Source organism: Microcebus murinus, chromosome 18 (genome assembly GCF_040939455.1).
Source record: "Microcebus murinus isolate Inina chromosome 18, M.murinus_Inina_mat1.0, whole genome shotgun sequence".
NCBI lineage: Eukaryota > Metazoa > Chordata > Mammalia > Primates > Cheirogaleidae > Microcebus > Microcebus murinus.
In genome coordinates, this window is record NC_134121.1 from 46,493,756 (window position 1) to 46,518,899 (window position 25,144).

General features: G+C 36.9%; 2 protein-coding genes across 2 annotated transcripts in view; one reads left to right on the top strand and one right to left on the bottom strand.

Annotated features, from left to right (window-relative positions):
• Nucleotides 1-25,144, bottom strand: part of LOC105883598 (leucine-rich repeat-containing protein 37B) — a 50,468-nt gene that overhangs the window by 12,203 nt on the left and 13,121 nt on the right. The window contains exons 6-10 of the mRNA XM_075993918.1: nucleotides 22,523-22,594; nucleotides 18,586-18,657; nucleotides 17,857-17,937; nucleotides 8,973-9,044; nucleotides 8,298-8,372 (exon numbers count right to left, since the gene is read on the bottom strand). Of these exons, the coding sequence (XP_075850033.1) occupies nucleotides 8,298-8,372; nucleotides 8,973-9,044; nucleotides 17,857-17,937; nucleotides 18,586-18,657; nucleotides 22,523-22,594 (372 nt within the window). The remainder of the gene's footprint in view (nucleotides 1-8,297; nucleotides 8,373-8,972; nucleotides 9,045-17,856; nucleotides 17,938-18,585; nucleotides 18,658-22,522; nucleotides 22,595-25,144) is intronic.
• On the top strand, nucleotides 21,528-22,157 carry LOC142861873 (protein LLP homolog). Its single transcript, XM_075993962.1, has one exon. The coding sequence runs from the start codon at nucleotides 21,586-21,588 to the stop codon at nucleotides 21,967-21,969; it is 384 nt and encodes a 127-aa protein (XP_075850077.1). The 5' UTR covers nucleotides 21,528-21,585; the 3' UTR covers nucleotides 21,970-22,157.

Sequence of the window (25,144 nt, forward strand, 5' to 3'; positions counted from 1 at the left end):
TTCAGATAAGGATCACCATGGATGCACAGTTGGGTGAAAAGATGTTTGAGAGCAGGACGTTCACTGATCTCAGAGTATCACCCCAGAGATTATTTATTAATTACCAAGGGAAAATATAACTTTACAATGGAGAGATCTGGAAGATAACACCTTAATCAAGTGATTAAACTTAGCATTATGGGCCACCTGAAGTCATGAGGTAGGAAGGATACATCACCTATGTAGTATTCTTCCCAAAAATGTTTAACCTGAATCTAATCATGAGGAAACAGACAAATCCAGATCCTGGGAGAATTTATAAGATAACTGTCTTAAACTCTTCAAAAGTGCCAATGTCATAAAAGACCAGAAAAAGTAGAGAAATGTTTTAGACAAAAGGAAACAAAGACATGACATGCAATGGCTCATCTTTGATTGGATCTGGATCAAAACAAAACAGATTTAAAGAATAGTATTGGCTTCTGGCCAAGATGGAGTAACAGGGACATTGAGCCTTGTGCCTGAAACAACCAAAAATACCAGATAAAATATATGAAACCACAGTTTTCAAGACACTGGAAATCAATGAAAGACAGTGATCTCTGTGAGATGGGAAATAAAGTACAACCTGTGACTGCCCTAGCTTACTGCTTTGAGAGAGTTTCCAGGGCTTGGTGCAGGGGGAGGAAACGCAGGCATAGACTGATGGACTCTATGATTAAGGAAATGAAGCTGAGAGTCTGGGAAAACCCAGGTGGCTAGAATTCACACCTTGTGGAGTACTAGAGAGAATAAAGGCACAGAGAAAGAATTCTGGGATAGGCAGAGGGATCTCCTTAGCATTCAGCGAAGTACTGATTGGTGCATGTGTGTGAGGAAACTTCTTGAGGCTAGGAAAAGAACCACCCAAAAGGATTAGACAGAAGAATAATCAGATATTGCACAGGGTTAGGAATAGTGCCTGTTACCACAAACTAGACTGGAAAACCTCGTGATTCATGGGGCAATGGGTACTCTCAACAAACTCAAATTCACAATGTCCAGAACCAAATAGAAAATCACCAAGCATGCAAAGAAGCAAGAAAATATGATCCATATTGAAGGAAAAAACCAATCAATCAAAGCAACTCAGAACCTACATGGATGTTAAAATGACCAGACAAGGGCATTAAAACAGTTATTTCAAAAACTTAAAGACTAAAAATGTTAAGTAGAGGCATGGAAGATATAAAACAGACCCATATTGAACTAGGTATTAAAACTACAATGTCTAGATGAAAAATATACAGGATGCAATTAATGGCAGACTAGACACTGCAGAAGAAAAGATCAGTGAACATGATGGCATTTATATAGAAACTACCCAAATTGAAACATAAGAAGAAACAAAACAACAACAAAAATGAACACAGAATGAGTAAGTTGGGCAACAACTTATATTCTGGACCATAAAACAAATTTCAATATATTCAAGAGGATTCAAGTCATTCAATATAGGTTCTCTCTTCTCTGATCATAATGGAATTAAATTAGAAATCAACAGAAAGATCTGAAAAATTCCCAAATATTTAGAAACTGAACAACACATTTCTTTCTTTCTTTCTTTCTTTCTTTCTTTCTTTCTTTCTTTCTTTCTTTCTTTCTTTCTTTCTTTCTTTCTTTCTTTCTTTCTTTTTCTTCCTTTCTTCCTTTCTTCCTTTCTTTCTTCCTTTCTTTCTTCCTTTCCTTTCCTTTCCTTTCCTTTCCTTTCCTTTCCTTTCCTTTCCTTTCCTTTCCTTTCCTTTCCTTTCCTTTCCTTTCCTTTCCTTTCCTTTCCCTCCCTCCCTCCCCCCCCCTCTCTCTCTCTCTTTCTTTCTTTCTTTCTTTCTTTCTTTCTTTCTTTCTTTCTTTCTTTCTTTCTTTCTTTCTTTCTTTCTTTCTTTCTTTCTTTCTTTCTTTCTTTCTTTCTTTCTGACAAAGTCTAGCTCTATTGCCTAGGCAAGAGTACAGTGGCATCATCATAGCTCACTTTAACCTCAAACTCCTGGGCTGAAGCAGTCCTCCAGCCTCAGTCACTCAAGTAGCTAGGACTACAGGCACATGCCATCACACCCAGATATTTTTTCTATTTTTTTTTAGGTATGGGGTCTCACTGTGTTGCTCAGGCTGGACTTGAATTCCTGGCCTCAAGCAATTCTCTCTCCTCAGCCTCCCAAACTGCTAGGATTACAGGCATGAGCCACCATGCCTGGCCTAAACACATTTCTACACAACCCCATGGATCAAAGAAATCAAAGTGGAAATTAAAAACCATTTTGAACTGACTGAAACTGAAAACACAACAGGTCAACATGTAGGATGATGCTAAAGCAGTACTCAGTTTCTTTAGCTTGTACCTTAACAAATCAGAAAAGGAAGAGCAAATTAATCTCAGAATAAGGAGAAGAAAGGAAATAAGGATCAAAGCAAAATAAGTGAAATAAAATGAAAAACAAAAAAATGGAATCAGGCTGGGTGCAGTGGCTCATGCCTGTAATCCCAGCACTTTGGGAAGCTGAGCTGGTGAGAGGATCACTTGAGCCCAGGAGTTTGACACCAGCCTGCTCATCATAGTGAGACCCCATCTCTCCAAAAAAGTTTAAAATTAGCCAGGTGTGGTGGCTCATGCCTGTAGTTCCAGTTACTTGGGAGGCTGAAGCAGGAGGATCGCTTGAGCCCAGCAATTTGAGGTTGCTATGAGCTATGATGATGCCACTTGCACTGTAGCTTGAGCAACAGAGTGAGGCCCTGTCTCAAAAAAATATATATATATATTAAAGAAATCAGTGGAACCAAAAGATGGTTCTTAGAGAAGATCAATAAAATTGATAAACCTCTAGACCAGGTGTCCTCAAACTACAGCCCGAGGGCCACATGCCACCCGCCGAGGACATTTATCTGGCCTGCTGGGTGTTTTTGCCACCGCTGCCTGTCCTGTTTAGCAGCCCGACTCATCCCAGGCCCATAGTGTGCACTCTCCAATGGTCTGAGGGACAGTGAACTGGTCCCCTATTTAAAAAGTTTGAGGACTCCTGCTCTAGACTGATCAAGAAGAGAGAAGACACAAATTATTGATATCAGGAATGAAAGGGTAACATCACTATAGACTTTATAGATATTAAAATAATAAGGAATTATTATAAAATACTTTATACCAATAAATTCAACTCAAGATAAAATGGACAAATTTCTTTAAAGACAAAAATTACTAAAGTTTACTAAAGAATCAATATGTAGCTTAAATATCACTATTAAATAAATTGACTAGGTAGTTTAAAACCTTCTCACCAAGAAAGCTCCAATCCTATATGGCTTCACTGGTGAATTCTATTAAACATTTAAGGAAAAAATAATACCAATTCTACACAAACTCTTCCAGAAAATTGAAGAGAAGGGAATACTTCCCATTCGTTTATAAAGCCAGCTTTTACCTTATCAAAATTAGACAGACAAGAAAAAACTACAGACTAATATCCCTCATGAACATAGAGGCAAAAATTCCAAACAAAATTTTAGCAAATCAAATCCAATATATATGAAGATAATATATTGTGAAGTGGTGTTTATCCCTAGAATATGCAATGTTGGTTTAATATTTGAAAGAAAGAAAAGTAAGTATGTTAACAATTAAATCCACATGAAATTTTCATGGGTGTACATTGTTCTATTCTTTCATCTTTCTGGTAGGCTTGATTTGGTCAAAATATAAATTTGGGCAAAGAAGATAACCAAGATAATTGATTAGCTTTTTTTTTTTGAGACAGAGTCTTACTCTGTTGCCCAGGCTAGAGTGAGTGCCGTGGCGTCAGCCTGGCTCACAGCAACCTCAATCTCCGGGGCTCAGCGATCCTACTGCCTCAGCCTCCTGAGTAGCTGGGACTACAGGCATGCACCACCATGCCCAGCTAATTTTTTGTATATATATTTTTAGTTGGTCAATTAATTTATTTCTATTTTTGGTAGAGATGGGGTCTCGCTCAGGCTGGTTTCGAACTCCTGACCTTGAGCAATCCACCCGCCTCGGCTTCCCAAAGTGCTAGGATTACAGGCGTGAGCCACCACGCCCGGCCTGATTAGCTTATTTTTGTGGTTGACTAGGGCAGTTTCAAGTAGATAAAAAGTCTCTGTAACTGAAGTAAATTCTCAAGGTTAACCTTAAGCAGTATAGCATGGTGATTAAGAATACAGATTCCATAGCCAAACTAGGCTCAAATACAAGCTCTGCTAATAATGTGAACTTGGAAAAATTGCTTAATCTCTATTCCTTAGCCTCCTTATTATGATAGTACCTATCTCTAATAAGCTGTGAGAATCAAATGAATCAATACCTGAACAGTGCCAGGCACACAGTGAATGCTCAATACATGTTAACTGCTACAGTTGGTAACTTGTGGAGGCTGCCAGAAAAGTAATAATGCTCTCCTACTTTGGGTTGTTTGGGGTATTCTCTGCACCCTCCAGTAGGATGACTTTATCAGGACCATATTAGGACCATGAAAACAGAAGTGTGTTTCATACAAGGCTGTGAGTTGAGAGTATGATATATAGAATTTTAGATTAAAACTGCATCCAATAAGTTGGCCTGATACATCTTTCAAATGTATAAAGGACTAATTATAGGTGACTAATATTATTCCTTTGGGTCCAGCGGAAGCCTCTGATCTTTATATAAAAAGAAAGGACCCAGAACAGTAACCTAGCATTTTATATATATACCAACCTGAACCTTGACACAGAGTTTTTGTTATTCCTTTCCTGGCTTCAAATTTTTATTCTGAAAATTTTCAAATCTACAAAAAACTTGAAAAGATAGTATAATGAACATCTTGCATACTTTTCACCTGGATTGAACAATTGTTAACACTTTGCCACATCGGCTTTCCATGTGGCAATACATTTTCTGGGCAAACCATTTGAGAGAAAGTTGCAGACATAATGACCCTTCACCACTAAATACTTCAGTGTGCAGCCCCTAAGAACCAAGGCATTTTTTCCTACATAACCATGATTCTATTATCACCCAAAATGAAAGTGAATATTAATATCATTATTATATAGTCCATATACAAATTTTCTCAATTGTCCCGATCATGTCATGGCATTTTTAAAAAAATCCAGAATCTAATTAAACATTAAATATTGCATTTAATTTTCATAATTCTTTAGTCTCCTTCAGTTTAGAACTGTTCCCCATCTTTTTAAAATCTTTTATGGCACTGACATTTTTGAAGCAGTCAAGCCATTGTTTTATACAGTGTTCCTCAATCAACTTGAATACAATCACAAAGGAATATTTTTAGCAAGGACACTTCATAGGAAGTATTGTAGTTGTTATTACTCATTAAAATGTCTGAGCTAGAAATTATACAAATAATGATAAATTTAAAGAATTGTTTTAATATATACTGACAAATCTTTGAGACTGCAAATGACCTGAGGTATAGATTATCCTTGTTTGAGAATAATAATTTTTCAATATGCATTAAAGATCATTACACCCCTGAGCATGGTGGCTCATGTCTATAATCCCAGCACTTTGGGAGGCCGAGGTGGGAGGGTTGCTGGAGGCCAGGAGTTCAAGACAGCCTAGCCAACATAGCGAGACCCTGTCTCTACAAAAAACAAAACTAAAAATAAATTAACTGGGCATGGTGGTGCACGTTTGTAGCCCCAGCTACTCAGGAGGCTGAGGTGGGAGGATTGCTTGAGCCCAGGAGTTGGAGGTTATAGTGAGCTATGATTGTGCCATTGTACCCTAACCTAGGCAACAGAGTGAGACCCTATCTCTTAAAATAAACAAAAACCAAAAAAAACTATTACACACGAGTTAAGACTCACATGAGCTGGCCTGCTTACTTTGTATATAAGTGTGTAAACTCCTGAGGACTTCCAATAATGAACTCCAATATGGCAGTTGCTTTAATCTCTTCATGGCCTTGGTGGCAAATGGCTACAGAGAATGAGAACACTTTACCTATTCAATACTGGTCAAGAAAAAAGCAGACAGAACCCCACTACCTTGGATAACTGAGAAAGCTGGTTGATGATGAGGACTTTGACAACCCAGAGAGGAAGGCCATCTAGCTAATGTGGAAGACGCTGCAAGACGTTGAGAAAGATGAGGCCAGAGCAGTAAGATGGATCTGACCACATGGTGAAGATAAGAGAGTGATCTGACAGAAACGACTGGAAGAGAGTGCTAAATGAAGGGCCTTTTTCCATACTAAGCTTGTGTAGTCTCCTCACCTAGCCTTGGAAAAATAGCAAGTTTCTATTTAGCTTGCCATATTGGAGGGGGGGTGGCAGCACAATTTAAGCTGTGGTAAGTTGTGGATCAAACTACCACAACACGACCCTAAAGAAATATGTTTTAAAACTCCAAAAAATTGAAATACATCACACCATACATAAAAATGAACTCAAAATGAATCATAGACCTAAAGGTATTAATAACTATACGATTTCTGGAAGAAAACATAGGAGAAATATCTTTGTAATTTTGGATTAGAAAATGGGTTATTTGACAAAAATGTCTTAGATGAGACACAAAAAACATAAAGCACACAAGAAAAAAATTGCTAAATGAGAGTTCATCAAAATTAAAAACTTCTGTTCTTCAGAAAACACTTTTTTTTTTTTTTTTTTTTTTGAGACAGAGTCTCGCTTTCTTGCCCAGGCTAGAGTGAGTGCCGTGGCGTCAGCCTCGCTCACAGCAACCTCAGACTCCTGGGCTCAAGCAATCCTCCTGCCTCAGCCTCCCGAGTAGCTGGGACTACAGGCACGAGCCACCATGCCCGGCTGATTTTTTATATTATATATATTAGTTGGCCAATTAATTTCTTTCTATTTTTATGGTAGAGACGGGGTCTCGCTCAGGCTGGTTTTGAACTCCTGACCTTGAGCAATCCGCCCGCCTCGGCCTCCCAGAGTGCTAGGATTACAGGCGTGAGCCACCGCGCCCGGCCCAGAAAACACTTTTAATAGAACGCAAAGACAAACCACAACCTGAGAGAAGATATTTATTAAACACATATCTGAAAGGACTTATATCCAGAGTATAAAAATCACTCTTAAAACTAAACAAGAAGATAAATATCTAATTAAAATATAGGATCAGATTTGAATAGACAATTCAGTAAAGAAGATATTTGGACATGAATGGAAATTCAACATCATTAGCTATTAAAGAAATACAAATTAAAACTACAATGAGATTCCACTACACATTTAAAATAGAAAGGCTATAGTTTTGTTTTTTTAAAAAAAACTGAAATATAAGGATCTGCTGATGATGTGAAGCAACTGCAATGTTCACACTGCTGATGGGAATGCAAAATGGTACAGCCACTTTAGGAAACAGTTTAGCAGTTTCTTTACAAGTTAAATATGCACTTAGCATGTGATGCAGCAATCCCACCCCTAGGTATTTAAGAAATGAAAATACATGTTTCATGCATATGAGTGTTTTTAGCAGCTTTATTCATAATTGCCAAAAAGCTGAAAACAACCCAAATGTCTGTAAACTGATGAATAGATAAACTGATAGATCTATACAACTGGAATACTACTCAGCAATAAAAAGGAATGAACAGTTGTCCCTCAGTATCAATGAGGGATTGGTTCGAGGACTCTCTGCAGATACCAAAATCTGTAAATACTCAAATCCCTGTATAAAATTATATGCTATTTGCATATAATCTCCAGTGTACTTTAAATCATCTCTAGATTACTTAGAATACCTAATACAGTATAAATGCTACATAAATAGTTGTTATACTGTATTTTTAAATTTATATTATTTTTATTGTTATATTGTTATTTTATATTTTTAATTTTTCCAAATATTACCCATCTGTGGTTGGTCGAATCTGTGGATGAAGAGAGGACCAACTGTACTTATAGATACAACAACACGGATAGTAGCATAATCTCAAAAAATTATGCTAAGTGAAAGTAGCCAAAGACAAAAGGCTACACACTATATGATTTCATTTATAAGACAGTCTGGAAAAGGCAAAACTATAGGAACAGAAATTAGATTGGTGGTTGCCAGGGGCTGGTGGTGGGAGGAGAGGATTGATTGCAGAGGAACATGAGAAGCCTTTTTCGGGTGACAGAAATATTCTATGTTGGGAATGGGATGGTGGCTACATAACTATACATTTGTTACAACTCATTGAACTATACATTTAAAAAGGGTGAATTACATGAAAATTATCCTTCAATAAATATGACTTAAGAAAATATAAACCTAAAAAACCAACTAAGTGAAAATAAATTTAAGAAAAAAAATAACTTACAGTTTTTCCAACTCAAGGGTCGCCATGAGGATGTTCTCAACTGTTGTAAGTGGGACTTGTGTTGTTCCCAGATCTCTGAAGGAGAAAGCCCAAGCAGTCATGATATTAACCCCAATATGAAAATTCTATACTTAAAAAGATATTTCAAGGACATATGATTACTTCAATTTTGGCTTCTCTATAAAACAAGCCAGCTTAAGAGTTTATTTGCCACTGAAGATAATTCTAGAGAGCTCTTATTGAAGAAATGTAATTATGTACATTTGCATCATCAAATTAATGACATTGAATAATAAAACATGTACACTTTTTAACCATTATCTTCCCATTTTAGTATTTCATTCGCCTCTCTTGATCATTTATTCAATTTTTTCTTTTTAAAATAGTGAATACCTATTCCTCATTGCTTTCTGGGATAAATGATATTCCTACATGCATCTATACATTCTATATCTGTATATGTTCTTCAACACTGCTCTCTTCCCTTGCTGGCTATCTTGCCCATTATACATCCTTTCTTAATCTCTTTTCATTGCCAAGAACTTTTTTTCAATAACCCAGTTAAAATTTAAATTATAACTTTTTAGCCTAAATTCAAAATATTTAATCTTTGATGCAAATAAAATGTGAAAGCAGAAATCATCTCATGACTCATGAGATTATTGTAATACTTACAGATACTTTAATGCTGGCAATTTAAAAAGATATGAATCTTCAACAGTGGTCAGAGGATTACGATTGAGAATTCTGAAAAAAATGCAATGGGATTAAAATTACCTGCATTTTCCATGTGCATGAAAAGTTTATATTCATTTTTTAGTATGGAACTTATAGGTTAAAAAAAATCATTTTCTATCTTTACCTATGAATCACCCTTAGACTCTGTAAAAATACTCTTCCTTTGGTAACTACCCGCATTTCTAAAAGATAAACTGTAGAAGAGAAAGAGAAAAAAATAGAAAAAAAGTGGATAGCAAGGAAAAAATATGCCAATTATCCTCCATAATTCAAGGTGCTTGTCTTTCACCTTTAGAAATTAAAAAAATAAAATAATGGTTTAATACATACAGTTAAGAAAAAAATGGACCAAATCCTTGGCTTTAGAGCTAAAGAAAAAGGGATAAATCTAAGAGAACGGAACTCTCATCACATACTCACACTGGTATTCTTGCATCACATCACAGCCTTTGTTACTTTGCACGTGCACCTGCTCACTTGTCAGTCTCCTGGACTGTCAGCTCCTTGAGAGCAGGGACCACACCTTAATGTCATTGTCCTACCTGTGCCTGGCACAGTGCCTGAAATTTACTAGGTATATGCTAAATGTTTGTTGAAAAATAACATTTTGTTTAAATATCAGTAAAATAAATACATTCATTTTTTGATGCAAATTTTATTCCAAACTGCTGGAAGAGTTTCCTTTTCAATTCTTTAAAGCAAACAAATAAACAAACAAAAACAAAAGAAAAGAAATGGGAAGGAAGAGAAGAAAATCTGCCTTTAGGTTAACTCTACTCAAGAATCATCAGTATACTGCAGAACATTATAAAAATAACAATTATTACAACTGATATTTATTGGGCACTTGTGATTAGCCTTTCACATTTAAGTCTCACAGTAAACTTACATGGTAGATGTTATTATCTCATTTTATAAAAGAGGAAACTGAGGCACAAAGAGGTTATATAACTTGTCCTAGATCACCAAGCTAGTTAGAAGCAAAGATAGAATTTAAACTCAGTTCTGATTGCAAAGCCTGTGTTTATCATCTATGAAGAAAAAAGGTTTAAAATAGCTGTTATTTTAACCTTAATTCTGAGAGAACTACATATAAAATGCCTTTTCAAACTCATCTGGGAGAACCTCTTGAGAATTACATTTCTCTTTTTATTCATTTTCTCTAACCATTTCCTGTGATTAAATATTTAATTAGCCCATGGTCATTGAGAATTTAGAAATTTAAAACCATGTTGTAGGTGACATCATTGAAAATGGTGGGGTAAAGACATCTGAAAATTCATCCCTTCATAAAAGCAACAACAAAAAATATGGCAAAAGTGTCCAGAATCAACTTTTTCAGAACTCTGAAAATTTGCCTAAAGGCTTGCAGCAACCCAAAGAGCATTTATTCAGGAAATATGGCTGACTTTCTGTAAGAACAGTGAGATTTGTATTATTTCAGCTTGCCCTAGACCATTCCTTGCTCCCCAGCTCAGGAGTAGTCTTGAAAAATAGCCCACATCCCCAGTACCAGAGGGAACAGAATGGAGTTGGAGCTCTTTCAAAGCCTCATCCCCAATGTACAGTCATTATTTGACCTATCTGGTGGCTCCATAGAAGACTTTACTTGAAAGGCTTGTCTTTATTTAAGCCAACTATGAGCTGTCAAGTGCTAAAAGCCTCTCTCCAGAGGGTGTCTGTGGAAAACAATTACAGGAAAAGTGTTTTAACATCACAGGTGTATGAGGCAATGGATAAAAGTTGGGGCAAAAAAAAAAAATAGCCTAATTAAAAACCTTAATAGAAAAGGCTGAGGAATAAGATGTCTATAGGAACTTTGAAATACTCCAACATATCCTTGGGAAATTGAAAGGCCATGAGACATATTCTTGGGAATCTGGAAGGTGATGTACAAGTTTAGGACTATCAGGAAAGACCTGAGAAGTCCCTAAACTCTCATCTCTGGCTGATCCTGAGGTTCTGCACAAGCAGTAAATAAAAGCTAAGGCAGAGCTGTAAACTATCTCACTGAGTGCTGAAGTTATGCCCTAACATGCACATGATGAACACAAAATGTATAAGGACATAATATGTGACAATAACAGTATAAAGGGAGGTGTGAGAGTGGAGCTTTAGAGAACCAAAGTTTTTGTATACTATTGAAATTAAGTTGGCATTAATCTGAACTAGAAGGTTATAAAGTAAGATTAAATTACTAGAATGTAATCCCAGGGCAACCACTAAGAAAACAACTCAAAAATATATAGTAAAAGAAATAAGGGAATTGAAATGGTACACTAGAAAATATCTATTTAACACAAAGAAGACAATAATGGAGGAAGTAGGAATGAAAAAAACATAAGACATAGAAAAAACAAACAGCGAAGTAGTAGATGTAGATCCTACTTTACCACTAATTACATTAAATACAAATGGATTAGACTCTCCAATTAGAAGGCAGAAGTTGGCAGAATGGATGTTAAAAAACATGATCCAACTATATGCTATACAAGAAACTCACTTTATATTGAAAGACACAAGTAGGTTGAAAGTAAAAGGATGGAAAAAGATATACAATGCAAACAATAACCAAAAGAAAAGCTGGAGTGGCTATCCTAATAACAGACAAAATAGACTTAACACAAAAATTGTTGCTAGAAACAAAGACGGACTTTTATAATGACAAAAGACTCAATCCATTAAGAAGATAAAGTGATTATAAATATATACGCATCTAACAACAGAGCCCGAAAATACATTTAAAAAACTGACAAAATTTTAAAAAATAGATAATTCAACAATAGCAGCCAAAGACTTCAATACCTAACTTTCAATAATGAATAGAACAGCTAGACAGAAGATTAGCAACGAAATGGAAGATTTGAACAACTATAAACTATAAACTAACTAGATATAACAGACATTTACAGAACACTTCCCAACATTAGGAATATTAAAATAGCAAAACACACATTCTTCTCAAGTGCACATAGAACATCATCTGGGATAGACCATGTTAGATCATAAGACAAATCCCAATAAATTTAAAAATACTAAAATCATATAAAATAGGTTCTCCAAACATAGTGAAGTGAAATTAGATATCAATGATAGACATAAATTTGGGAAATTGACAAACATGTAGAAAGTAACATATTCCTAAATAACCAATGAGCCAAAGAAGAAATCACAACAGAAATTAGAAAATAATTGCACTTGCTATAGATAGAAAAAAAAAAAAAAAAAAAAAAAAAAAAAAAGAAATTAGAAAATACTTAGACATGAATCAAAAGAAAAATACATACGCCAATACTATGGAGTGCAGCTAGAAAAATGCTCAGAAGGAAATTTATAGATGTAAATGCTGATGTTAAAAGTCTCAAGCCAATCACCTAAATTTCCACCTGAAGAAACTGGAAAAAAAAAAAAACCCTCAGTAAACTGAATGCAAAGCAAGAGAAAGAAAGGAAATACTAAAGATTAGAACAGAAATAAATGAAATAGAGAATAGAGAATAGAAAAACAATAGAGAGAATCAACATAATCAAAAGTTGGTTCTTTGAAAATATCAACAAAACTGATAAACCTTTAGCTACACTGACCAAGAAAAAAAGAGAGAAGATTCAAATTATTTAAATCAGAAATGAAAGAGGAGACATTACTGCCTCACAGACACAAAAAGGGTCATAAGGGAAAACCATGACCAATAAATTAGGTACCCTGGATGAAATATAGAAAGATACAAACTACTGAAACTGACTTGAGAAAAAAATAGACAACTGACATTAGGATCCTGCATTTATCCCTAGTGAAATCAAAACACAGGGCCACTCCATATTATCCTATTTCTTCCTCCTGTTGTAGAGCATTCGTTTTTTCACTGTTTGTGCTGGGGCAATGGAGAGAATGAGAGGAAACTGACCCAACAACTCAAGTCTGGGAATGCTACAGCAACTCTTTTCCACAAACCAAATGATGTGAATGTTTTTAGATTCACAGTGGATACTGTCTTAGATCATTTTCATTTCTGGTTCAATTCCCTCATGTTACAGACAAACTAAGGTACACTGACACCTAATCTACTGCCTTTTTGATATCTTTATGGGAGTAAAATGTGGCAACCTTTTTATTCCCTTCAAAGTTTAAGAAATATCACTCTACATGATTTTTTAAAATATACCTTATTAGAAGAAGAAAATCCAAATATTTCTGTATAAACCTTTGCTATAGAACAATGAGACAGAATAAAGGCAGCTCACAAAATAAGGGGACATTTCTTACCTTTTATTTTTTTTCCTCCAAATTCTTCTATACAGTCCAGACAGATGGGCTACATTTCCTTTCTACTAACTGAGGAGACACAGAAGACTTGAGGACTGAAGCATGTCATCGCTGTCCTGAATGTACTGAAATCTTAACAGCTTTAGCCAAAAAAATTTCCAAAGCAGGCAGTGAAAATAAATTTTAAATAGGACAAACTCCAAAACTATGTATGCTAGGATCCCAAGGGAGGCAGGGAAAACTGGTTCTTTGGAAGAAGGCAGTCAAAGAACTAAGCAGAGTGACATAGACCCTGTTCTGGTATGTTTGAAGTACTTGGGGGTGGAGTAACCCATTTCCTTCATTCATCCCCACAGCTCCATGAGCCATGAGCACGTCTCCAGCGCGAAGCTCCTCAATACACGACCTCTGCATCACGTGAACCCTTTCTCAGGGGCAAAGGCTAAAGAATATGAAATGTTAAGCCTGTATTTTATCCAAGTTCTGAGAATAGCCTTGGAGAGGACTCCTTGGCAGTGAGGAACAACAGAAGCAGCAAGGCCCCTGGAATCAAGCAGACCTGGGTGTGAATTCTGGCTCTGTCACTGTCTGGTGAAGTGACTTGAACAGTGAATATCTCTGAGCCTTACTGAGTCACGTTCGCCTCACAAGGCAGGTTGGGGGTTAAATGAAAGCGCATGTGAAGGCACCTAGCACGGGGCTGGTCACAGTGCCGGTCTCAGCAGTGATGATGTCGTGCCTGCACTGGCCAGCGTGCAGCAACCCTGGGGATGCCCAGTGGCCACGCAGCCAGGAGCTCCACAAGCGTGGAATTCTCACAGGGAAATGCAGCTCTCTGCTCTAAAGGTCCTATCAAGTTAAAAACTAATTTTAAGATAAAATGCACCAAAAGGCAAATGGTCATCACTCAGCTCCTATGATAAGGGAATGAAGAGCAGTATCTAAAATTACTCGCAAAGCTTGTAAGTGGTTCTACCACTTACTAAAAGGTGTGAACCTAGGCAAGTTATCCGATGTCTGTGAGTTTCAACTTCCTCATCTGCAAAACGGGGATAATAAATATGTACATCACAAGAGTTGTTGGGAACATGAAAATGAGATAACATAGGAGGCAACATGTATCCATGTTTATCATGTGCCAAGCACTATTCTAAAAATTTCAGGCATGTTATCTCACTTGTATAAGAACTTAGGTGCCTGAAACATAAACATTACCTATTGAAGTTATGGGGAAGAGGAAGAAATAACTAAGCTTCCAAGAGAAGGGAAGATAGCTTGTTATATAGGTGGGAAGAATAAGATGCAGCTGGGAGAAGAAAAGTATAATAGTTGCTGGGTGTGACAATCTCAAAACTTTTGAACCATTACAAATTAAACAGCCATGCTCAATCACCCCAAAGGACAGGCCTGAATTGTTATTTTCATCTTTAATGTTTATGCCTCTCTGAATCTGAGAAGAAGCTGCCAGGATTCCAGTACATACCAAGATGTGATGACAATACCCTGAAGTGTGTAAGCTTTTGTGCATCTACAGCCATGCAGAGGGAGCCGATGTTAGTGGACTGGGGGCAAGGAGGGCAGTAATTCAATAGGGATAAACGTTGGATTTTCCTCTTATTCCTAGTGCTTCCATTCTTGGCCTAATGTCGATGTGCCACAGACAGGTCAGCATGTGAATGGGCTCTATCTGCATAAGCCTTTCTGCATGGTAGAGTCAGTTTCCAAAACCATGGAGCTTGTATTATTAGAACCAGTGAAGTGACTAAAAGAATTTTTAAAAATAAGGCATCAGTCTGGACCTGTGTAGGCAAATGAAGGAGAAGCACTTTAAAGTCAGGAAGAAGAAAGTATATTTAACATTCAGGATTATCAACTACTGCTGATTTTCCACTAAATATTTCATCTGAAAGAAATATGATTATTACTATCATTTAAAGAGTAGCACTTTACTAATAAGCTCTTGGTGTGTCTTTGAGGTGGATTTCAGATTCAAAATAGACTGACCCTATATCACACTGCTGACTTGTTTACTCAGTGTTTGTCAATAACATAGAGGCTTCACCCAGGAGATTTGCTGGGTTGTGATTACCTGGAACCCAGGAGTGATTCCAGGTTTTGTGAGGCTTGAACCTTATCTAATTTGGGAAATCCTCTCTGATAAAAACACACAAACTTATGAATCCAAAAACCGCCAAAAGGGCCCCCAAAAAGGGCCCCTCCCAGGATGTTGGAAGGTGCCAGAGCAAGTGAGGAGCCCTGCAGCTTAGGCTCCATTCAATTCATGATAAATCCACCACAGCTGGGGCCTTTTTACAAACTTCTGCAATGCTGGGAAAAATATTGCTTCAACTTGTGAACACCCCAGAACTGCGTCATGTTGGTCATGAAATGACTGGCATCTTCCTTTGGCAACTGGCCTTTGGAAAAAGATGCAATAGGCTTATATCTCACTACAGCAAATTAGCTTTGTCTATTAGAAAGATTTGACCCAAAACAAAGGAGCGCAGCCACCAACACACGCTTGGTGTACTGTGACCGTTGTGCCTATCTCTGAAAATAACTGTGAACTAGTTAGAGGGGTACAGCTCTATTCAGATCCCATATCAGGAGCATTAATTTCTAACACCAGCTAGCTCTGATTTTTTTCGTCACCATGAAGCAAATGCCTTTTTCTGCTGTTTAAGGTTAACACACAAACTCGAGATAAACAAGTTGGTGCCTCCTCCATTGTGAGTCTTTCCTAACTCACACCTCAATTCCTGTGCTGTCCCTTTCCCTACCTTGTCACCCTGCTGTATAGACCCCAATATGGCTTTCATGTTTTCTCACCAACATCCTTCTTTCTCCTTCTGATATGAAAGCCTCTTGGGGACAAAGAGGCTTTGTCCTATTCCAATTTGTACCCCTAGAACTTATATAATACCTGGCACACAGCAGGCATGGCACTCAGTAATTTTATCAATGTGATTCCATAGGCTTTTTTTTCTGGTGTTGCCTACATAATTAGAGTGAAACTTAGGTGTTTTTTTGTTGTTGTTTTTTTGTTTTTTTTTTTGAGACAGAGTCTCACTCTGTTGCCCTGGCTAGAATGCCGTGGCGTCAGCCTAGCTCACAGCAACCTCAAACTCCTGGGCTCAAGCAATCCTTCTGCCTCAACCTCCCAAGTAGTTGGGACTACAGGCATGCGCCACCATGCCTGGCTAATTTTTTCTATATATTATTAGTTGGCCAATTAATTTCTTTCTATTTTTTTTTTTAGTAGAGACGGGGTCTCGCTCTTGCTCAGGCTGGTTTCGAACCCCTGACGTTAAGTGATCCACCCGCCTCAGCGTCCCAGAGGGCTAGGATTACAGGCGTGAGCCACTGCACCTGGCCAAAACTTGGGTTCTTATGAGGGACTCTCAGTGTTATAAAATGTTCGGTAAAGATGGTGAGTTTAAGACATTTGTATTGACACCGCCTAAACCTCTTGGTGGAGGGATCTAATGAGTCTGCCCTCTGGTGTGAGGGCAAACAAGAAACAGACCCATAGTGTTCTTCCCTAAGTGAGGCATCAACAAATTAACAAGGGGAGAGAGGAGGCCCCTAAACATGGGCATCTGCAAAAACTGCTAATCCAGCTCCAGACACATCCTAAACCCGTTCCTCTAGCCCAAAATGAACTGTGTGAAATTAGAATTCTGAACCACAAGACAGGTGATAGTCTTTTCCAAAGTCAGGTTTAGAGGAGGATCTTCACTGTGAGTCTAAAATCCCCTTCAGGCCATTGAACATACCCACTATGATTTGCTTGTGTCACAGAGAAATCATAAAATTTTTTAGCTGAAAGGGAATAAAACTCACACTTCTTGTGGAAAAGTAGTCAGGAAAGAAAATATATGGAATTAGGCTAGAGCAATGTTTTTTCTTTACGAATATTTTTTGCACTATAGCTTAACATAAATATCATCTTTTCCTACATTGCAAAGGTTTCTATTGCCCACAGATAATTCTTAAATTCATACATATATACTTTTTGAAAAATAATGTTCTGGGTGATTGGAGAGAGAAGTGCCCTGTGGCAGGTTTTCGGGAATTCTTTCTGCTTTACCATTTAAAAGAAACTGACACTGAGAAAGCATCCTGCACCTTTTGCTCCCTGGAGGACTTTGTGTTAAGCTTCCTTCTTTATGGCTATATGTTGCACACATTTCAGCAGTTAGAAACTCTGCACATGAGCTGTAATCAAAGTCATATTCAAAAGGAGGATTTCAAGGACAATTCACGTAACAGAGTAGAATTGTTGGGGCTCCCGTGACAAAGCTAATTTGAGCATTACTTGCTTGCTCTCTTTTATTGCCCAAACCAAAGACCAGTACTGGGGAAAGCAGAGCCTGTCACATGTAAGTTACACAAGTCTCTTGGCCTCTTTGTACCTTAGTTTCCTCATTTGAAAAAAATGGATGGATCTTAAGACATATTTTTCAGAGTTCATGATGAGCTTATACCTAGTTAACCAATAACTGTATGATGCTTTTACACATAGTTTTTTTTACATGTGTTCATCTATTTCACTTACAACTTGTGTAAAAATTGCATTCCATGCCAAGCCTGAAATGTTCCAAAGCTGAGTTCTGTGAGTAAATTGCAACCAAGATTTCTACAAAAGAAGAGAGAGATAAGCCAAAGAAGAAAAAAAGATATTCAGAACATTGATCATATGGCAGTGATCCTAATTTATATATGATGAAACATGCCCTTAATACTTTCTCCATACACTAAAGAAATCTCACTGTAGAAGACATTGGCTTATGATTTATACTTTCATATTTACACATGTAGTGCATTAGATACAAAACAGTGAATGCTCAACAAATAATTGTGTGAAGAGATCTTTATTTCTCTAGAACAGAGTTTTACAACTTCAATGCTGTTGACATGTTGGCCTTGTAACTCTTTGTTGTGGGGATTTGTCCTGTACATTGCAGGTTGTTTAGCAACATCCCTGGCCTCTGGCTCCCAGGTGTCAGTAACAAACCCACAGTTGTGACAAACAAAAATGTCTCCAGATATTGCCAAATGTCAGCTGGGTATAAAATCACATTGGTTGAGAACCATTGTTCTATAATGACTCACTCTGATCTGTGTAATAATTCTCACACTAATCTTTGCTAGAGAGGAAAAGGATTTGCTATATAATTTTAGTAATTTTCTACTAGTAAAATTTTAATATTTCAAAATGAATAGCAAAGAGTTTTACAAGTTTAATAAAAATTCCAAATTTAATGAAGTTATATTTGTAACTTACAGAAACTCCAAAAATGGCAGTGATTCAAATGCTCCTCTTTCAATAAACTGGATTTTATTGCAGGATAAATCTCTAGAAAAAGGAAGATATTTCTTTGATTAGCTATTAGATAATTAGCAGGAACGAATAACAGAGTTTAGAATGATAATATTGAACATGTAGTTTTAGTCTACACTGTGAACTTTTGGATTTGTTTTAGAACTTTCCAGAGCCCCTAATCCTGCCAGTATCTCTTCTAGAGTCTCACTTTCATGATTTTCATAAATATTTTTCATTTTATTATAATAGTTTTTTTAGAGATAGGGTCTCACTCTTGCTCAGACTGGTTTTGAACTCCTGAGATCAAGCAATCTTCCTGCCTTGGCCTCCCAGAGTGCTAGGATTACAGGTGTGAGCCATTGCACCCTGCCAATTTTCATAAATAAAATATGCAACTATAGATCTTGATAGATTTTGGATGTAATCTTTCCCTAGAGCAGGAGACTTGATTAGGTGACCTTTGTAGTCTCATCAAATTCTAGATTATGAGCTTAAAGTATTTACCTTTCTATATAATTTCTAGTATGAAAAGGAATGATCTCACATTTATACACCTTCCTGGTTTAACCCTTTGCACTCGGATGTCGAGTGTGGATAATGTCGAGTGGATAATGAGAAAAAAGCAAGCGAGTGCAAAGTGTTAATTGTGTTTTTCTAAGCCAGTTCAATACTAAAATAAATAAAAGATATCCTTTCACATCATTTGAAAGGAAATTATTCTTCTAATTAATGTATAACTTTGAACTAATTCAGAATTATACCATATTAACAGATATTCATTTGGTTTTATATTACTTTAATATTCCACAAAAGCAACTTGTTTGTTGTACAGTGATAGGACAACAAAAAACAACATGAACTGGGTTTTTATTTGAAAACACCCATTCTTGACTACAGTTGACTATTTCTATTGATTCCAGCTTGTCCCTCACTCTTCACCTAGCTGGTGTAACTCTGTCTGACTGGTGTCTCCATCTGTAGTCTCTTCCTTTCTAAACTGTCCTGCACACAGTCACCAGATGAACACTCCAGAAGTGGTTCTCAAAGACCAGCACCTGGGAATTCATGGAAACTGCAAATTCTCTGCCCTACTCTAAACTGATTGAATCTGAAACTGTGGGGGTGGCATCCAGAACCAAGGCCAAACAAACCCTCCAAGCGCTTGTCAGGCAGGCTCACAGTGGTCTTCAGCACGGCTGGTATAGCATGGTTCCTCATCGTGGCTCCTTTTCTTGGCATTCAAACCCTAGAGAATCTGGCTCCAGTCTTCTACTGTCCCTTCTTGTAATCTACAGGTGTTCACGGCATTCCTCAAATACTTTCCTATGTTTTGCCTTTCTCCCGTTTTCCAAGTTTAGACTATTTTCCCCAAGATATCTGTCTAAGGATACCCAATGGCCCTTTGAGGTCCTGTTCTAAACCATTGCTCTAGTAGCATCTTCGCTGATCCAAACTGAAGTCCTTTCTCCCTTTTCTGTACTCCAGAAGCAATTTCTCTCTCTCAGTACCCATATCTATTTCTTCTTTTTGATATAGTTATTTTTGCATCCCATTTCTTCTGAGTATAAGCTCCTTGAAGGCATGCACTACGTCTTGCTCATCTGCCATGTTTAAAACTGACACATGAAAATAAAGCAAACTCAAATGTTTATAAAATGAATAGCTGAGGAATGAACGGCAGAAGAAAAGTAATTGTTTTAAAAGAAATATAATTTTATTATTTGTGGCCCCTCTTCTGCACGTCTGCAGCACTTTGTCATCTACTTAGTGCTTGTTGCATTATGGTTTGAGCTTGTTTGTTTCTTTCCCCTGTGAGACTTTAAGTTCTTAGAAAGGTAGGAACCCTGTTGTACTCATCTCTCTGCGCCCAATATTAGGCACGGTGCTTGATATATTCTTTCTTAGCTTTTTTTATTGATTGGCATCTTTTAAATAAATGAGAATATGTATGCTAATGTGAAATAATTAGCTTACAAAGTATTTCATAGTGGAAGTAATAAAGGGCCTACTCTATTGAGCAATCAACTCATTTCCTTTTTTCCAAATGTGGTAGAGATACCCAAGAAGACCAATACAAAAGTGGTCATCCCCTTAAGGCCTAGAACATTTGATAATTCAAAGGACTACTTTTAGTGTCATGTGAAGCTCTTTGTACCCACTTCCCTTAAGGCTTCTATATTTGAAAGAAGAATCTGTTTGTGCAAGAGCAGCATTAATTAACTTCATAAGGATTAATAATGTACATACTTCTGGACCTCAGGGACAAAGGATAAGAATCAAACTTTCATAGGAAAGAATATAGTATCTTCTTATCTCTAAACAGATAGAAATACTATGCAAGTATTCCCTCCTTGGCAACAAGGCTGGAAAGATTTTTATTTTGTAATTAGTGAAGAATTAGGAGCATTTCTGATATGCTTACTTAGCATAAACATTTCTAGCTATACCACTTAACCATCATTATAAACAACCAACCATTTTTAATATGAGTATAATAATTTCTACAGTGAAACCCTTAGTACCAGTCTAGTCTCTGAAATATATTTTAATATTATTGATATTATTTATATTCATATAATTCATTTTATTTATATTTAAATGTTAATTTAATTCAGATTAAATTATCAAAACATTCTGGGTTCATGGCATTCAAACTAGTATAGATGGTCTATATTTTCCTTCCTTTTAGGCAACAACTTGAGGTTAACTTTAATTCCTCTCATTCTACTGAATCAATTTTTTCAAATCTTTTTCTCAAGGCTAGAGAGTGAATATTTTAGGCTTTGCAGGCCACATATGGACTCTGTTGTATATTTTTGTGTCTATTCTTTTCTTTTCTTTTACAGCCCTTTAAAAATGTAAACCATTCTTTACTTATGGGCTGTATATAAAAACAGACTGTGGGACTTCCGGTCGGCGTGGTCCAGCGGAGTGTGCGTTTGTGAGTTTCTTAGGTAAAACATGGCTAAAAGCTTACGGAGTAAGTGGAAAAGGAAGATGCGTGCTGAAAAGAGAAAAAAGAATGCTCCAAAGGAGCTCAGCAGACTTAAAAGTATTCTTAAAGTAGACAGTGATGTTTTAATGAAAGATGTTCAAGAGATAGCAACTGTGGTGGTACCCAAACATTGCCAAGAGAAAATGCAGTGTGTGGTGGAAGATGAGAAAGATGACATGAAAATGGAGACTGACATTAAGAGAAATAAAAAGAGTCTTCTAGACCAGCATGGACAGTACCCAGTATGGATGAACCAGAGGCAAAGAAAAAGGCTGAAGGCAAAGAGAGAGAAAAAAAAGGGGAAAAGCAAAGCAAAAGCAGTGAAAGCAGCTAAGGGGTTGGCCTGGTAGACTCTTAACAACTTGGAAAGTGCGACACAGGACAGATGTTTGATTAGAATGTATACATTGATTTCAGCTCCCACCCAAGAAAAACTTGGCCTGTTTCTTCAGTTCAAACCCAACATAACTCTTGAAGTTTGTTTTGGGAACTTGGAATAAAATATTTTCTTTGGATGAAAAAAAAAAAAAAAAAAAAAAAAAAAAAAAAACAGACTGTGGATTAGATTTGATCTATGGGTCGTAGACTAAATATAAATATAAGCAGATGGTATATGAACCCTTATAAAACAAGGTTTATGTGGGTGTCAATAATTGTTCAGATCTTATGACGACTTTTTCCCTATAAGTGACGTTCCTTTCTGTCTATATGATTGAAAACACTGAAAATGCATAGGAAGTATCTAATGCTAGAGATGGCCTAAAACCCTACACAGATTTAGAGAACTGCAGAATTTTATTGCTGGAAGAAATTTTAGAGATTGTCTAATTTGAATCTCTTATTAATTGTGTAGATAGTATCACTAAAATCTCATAAATAAATATGATTAATTAACTAACTTACAAATACCGGAGGGATAGCAGGCCTTCAAATGAATCTTTATGTAATTCGGTCAACTGATTTTCATTGAGGATTCTGGAAAATGAAAAGGTTATTTCTGGATCAAAATGCAAACTAGCAACAACTATTTGCTACACAGGACTAACTCCTATCTATGGAGGAAACCTGGGTCATGGTGCCACTTGAATGCCCTAATTCTGATTTAATTTCAAGATGGCAATGTCTGCTCTGTTTTCAAACCTTTTTTCACATTCTCCTTTTTGTGTTCATCTCTCTCCACCACACACACACACACACACACACACACATACACACACACACACACACACACACCCCTACATGCACACATCTCTTCCCGCTCTTCCCACCAAATTTATATTTAATGCCTACTCTTCTCTAGATCACAAAGTCCCTGTTAGAACCCAACTCTGGGTAGCACGCCAAGATCAGCAGAACTGCCATTTCCTCATCTCTTTCCCTAAATATTATCATGAAAGCCCCATGTGGACCTCTGTCAGGGCCACAAGTAAAGCCATTAGGTTCTTTGCCCCATTAAAAAACTTTTTGAGAACTACAATGGGCATAAAATGCACATAACATAAATGTTCAGTTTAACAGTTATAAAGCAGATACCCACGTAATATCATGTCAGGAAAGAGCACTGGGAGCATCCAGAAGACTTGGGTCACCCTTTCAGATCACAACCCTCTCTCTAACCCCTACAGGTAACCACTCTCCTGATTTTTATTGCAATTTCCTTGCTTTTAAAATGTAGTGTTACCTATTATATGTCAGCCATAAGCAACATCCTTTAGTTTGCCTTTCCTGAATTTTATGTAAATGGAATCATATTGCACATATGACTTTCTATCTTGCCTCTTTCACTCAACATTCTGTTTGTAAATTTATGATGATGTTGCTTGTAGCTGAGGTTGGCTCCTTTCAGTGCCTGTATGGCGTGTCCGATAGGTCACCACTAGCTACATGTGGTTCCGGAGGACTTCAGTGTGGCTAAGGGTGACTGGGGAACTGAATCTTTAATGTCAGTAATTTTAATTATTTTTAAATTTAAACGCTGATACTCAATGTAGTCATTAGAAAACGTTTAAGTGCGATTGCAACAACGTGGGTATAGGATGCTACTTTTTAAACTGCGTACTGTATGAAATCTAAATATAGATTAAGTATTTTTGATGAAAGTTCAGCAACCAAATTTAGACTTCAAAAGAGTATGGAAAAAATAATATAAACTCTCTAAATAATTTTAGACTAATTACATATTGAAATGATAATACTTTGGATATTTTGAGGACTTAGTATAAAAAAGAATAGATTATTTTGTTAATAATACACATAATGATTATATGTTGCAACTATAATATTTAGATATATGGGTTAAATAAAATATATTCATGTTTGTTTCACCTGTTTGTTTTTACTTTTATTTTTTAAGTTACTACCAGAAAATTTAAGATTCCATATGTGGCTTACATCATGTTTCTACTGAATAATGCCACCTTTGGGTATTTCATTGTATCATTATACCACAATTTATTTATTCATATACTGTTGATGAATATTGAGATTTTTCTAGTTTTTAGTTATTACAAACAATGCTGCTTTGAACATTCTTGTACATGTATTCCAATAACACTTTTGTCTGAGTTTCTCTAGGATGCAATAGGAGTGCAAAATTGTTTTCCTAAGAGATTGTGCTATTTCAAGTTGGTAGATCGAGAACATGCCAAGTCTCTACCCCTTCCACCTCCACCAAATCCCTAAAATGATAGAATTTAAAAATTCACAACTTTAGCTCAAAACTTGCAAGCAGCTTTACAAATGCTCCCCATCAGAAATGCCCTGGAGCCATCTGCAGGGTTATTGGTTGGGAAACTACAGTAGGAGCAGCCAGAGGCACATCAACCTCATATACTTCCTCCTTGGACCAGGCAGCAAAGGTGTCTTCCTCCAGACAGGAGCAATTGGTGTTAAAAGGGGGCAGGGTCCTGGAACCCTGGAGGAAGGGCACACACTCCCTTACTAGGTGCTTCCCACCTCTTCTTTATTCTCAGGGGAATCCACCTGTAACACAAGTCCCACCATGTCATTTCACCTGTCTCCTGCAGCTGGAAAACAGAAGCAACAGAATTTCAACTACAAAGATGAATTACATTCAGGAATGACCAAACAACAAGAAAAAGCCAACACCAGTAAGGACAGAAAGCAAACTCAAACAACAAATTAGTTAACAGAGAAAGCACGAGAGGACTTTAGAATAGCAGCATTAATATCTGCAGACAAAGGTAAGCAGATAGTTTATCCACGAAAAGGAATCAACTAAAGATTATATAAATATAAAGTGTTATTAATAAAACACTCAGTATATGGGCTGGGCATAGTGGTTCATGACTGTAATCCCAGCACTTTGGGAAGCTGAGGTGGGAGGACTGCTTGAGGTCAGGAGTTCCAGACCTTGTTTCTACAAAACAATTTTAAAAATTAGCTGGGCATGGTGGCACATGCTTGTAGTTTCAGCTACTCAGGAGGCCGAGGCAAGAGGACAGCTTGAGCCCAGGAGTTGGAGGTTGCAGTGAGCTATGACCATGCCACTGCATAGCCTAATGG

What these genes read in the sequence shown, in the direction of transcription:
- LOC142861873 (XM_075993962.1), top strand. Translation starts at nt 21,586, where the DNA reads ATGGCTAAAAGCTTACGGAGTAAGTGGAAAAGGAAGATGCGTGCTGAA.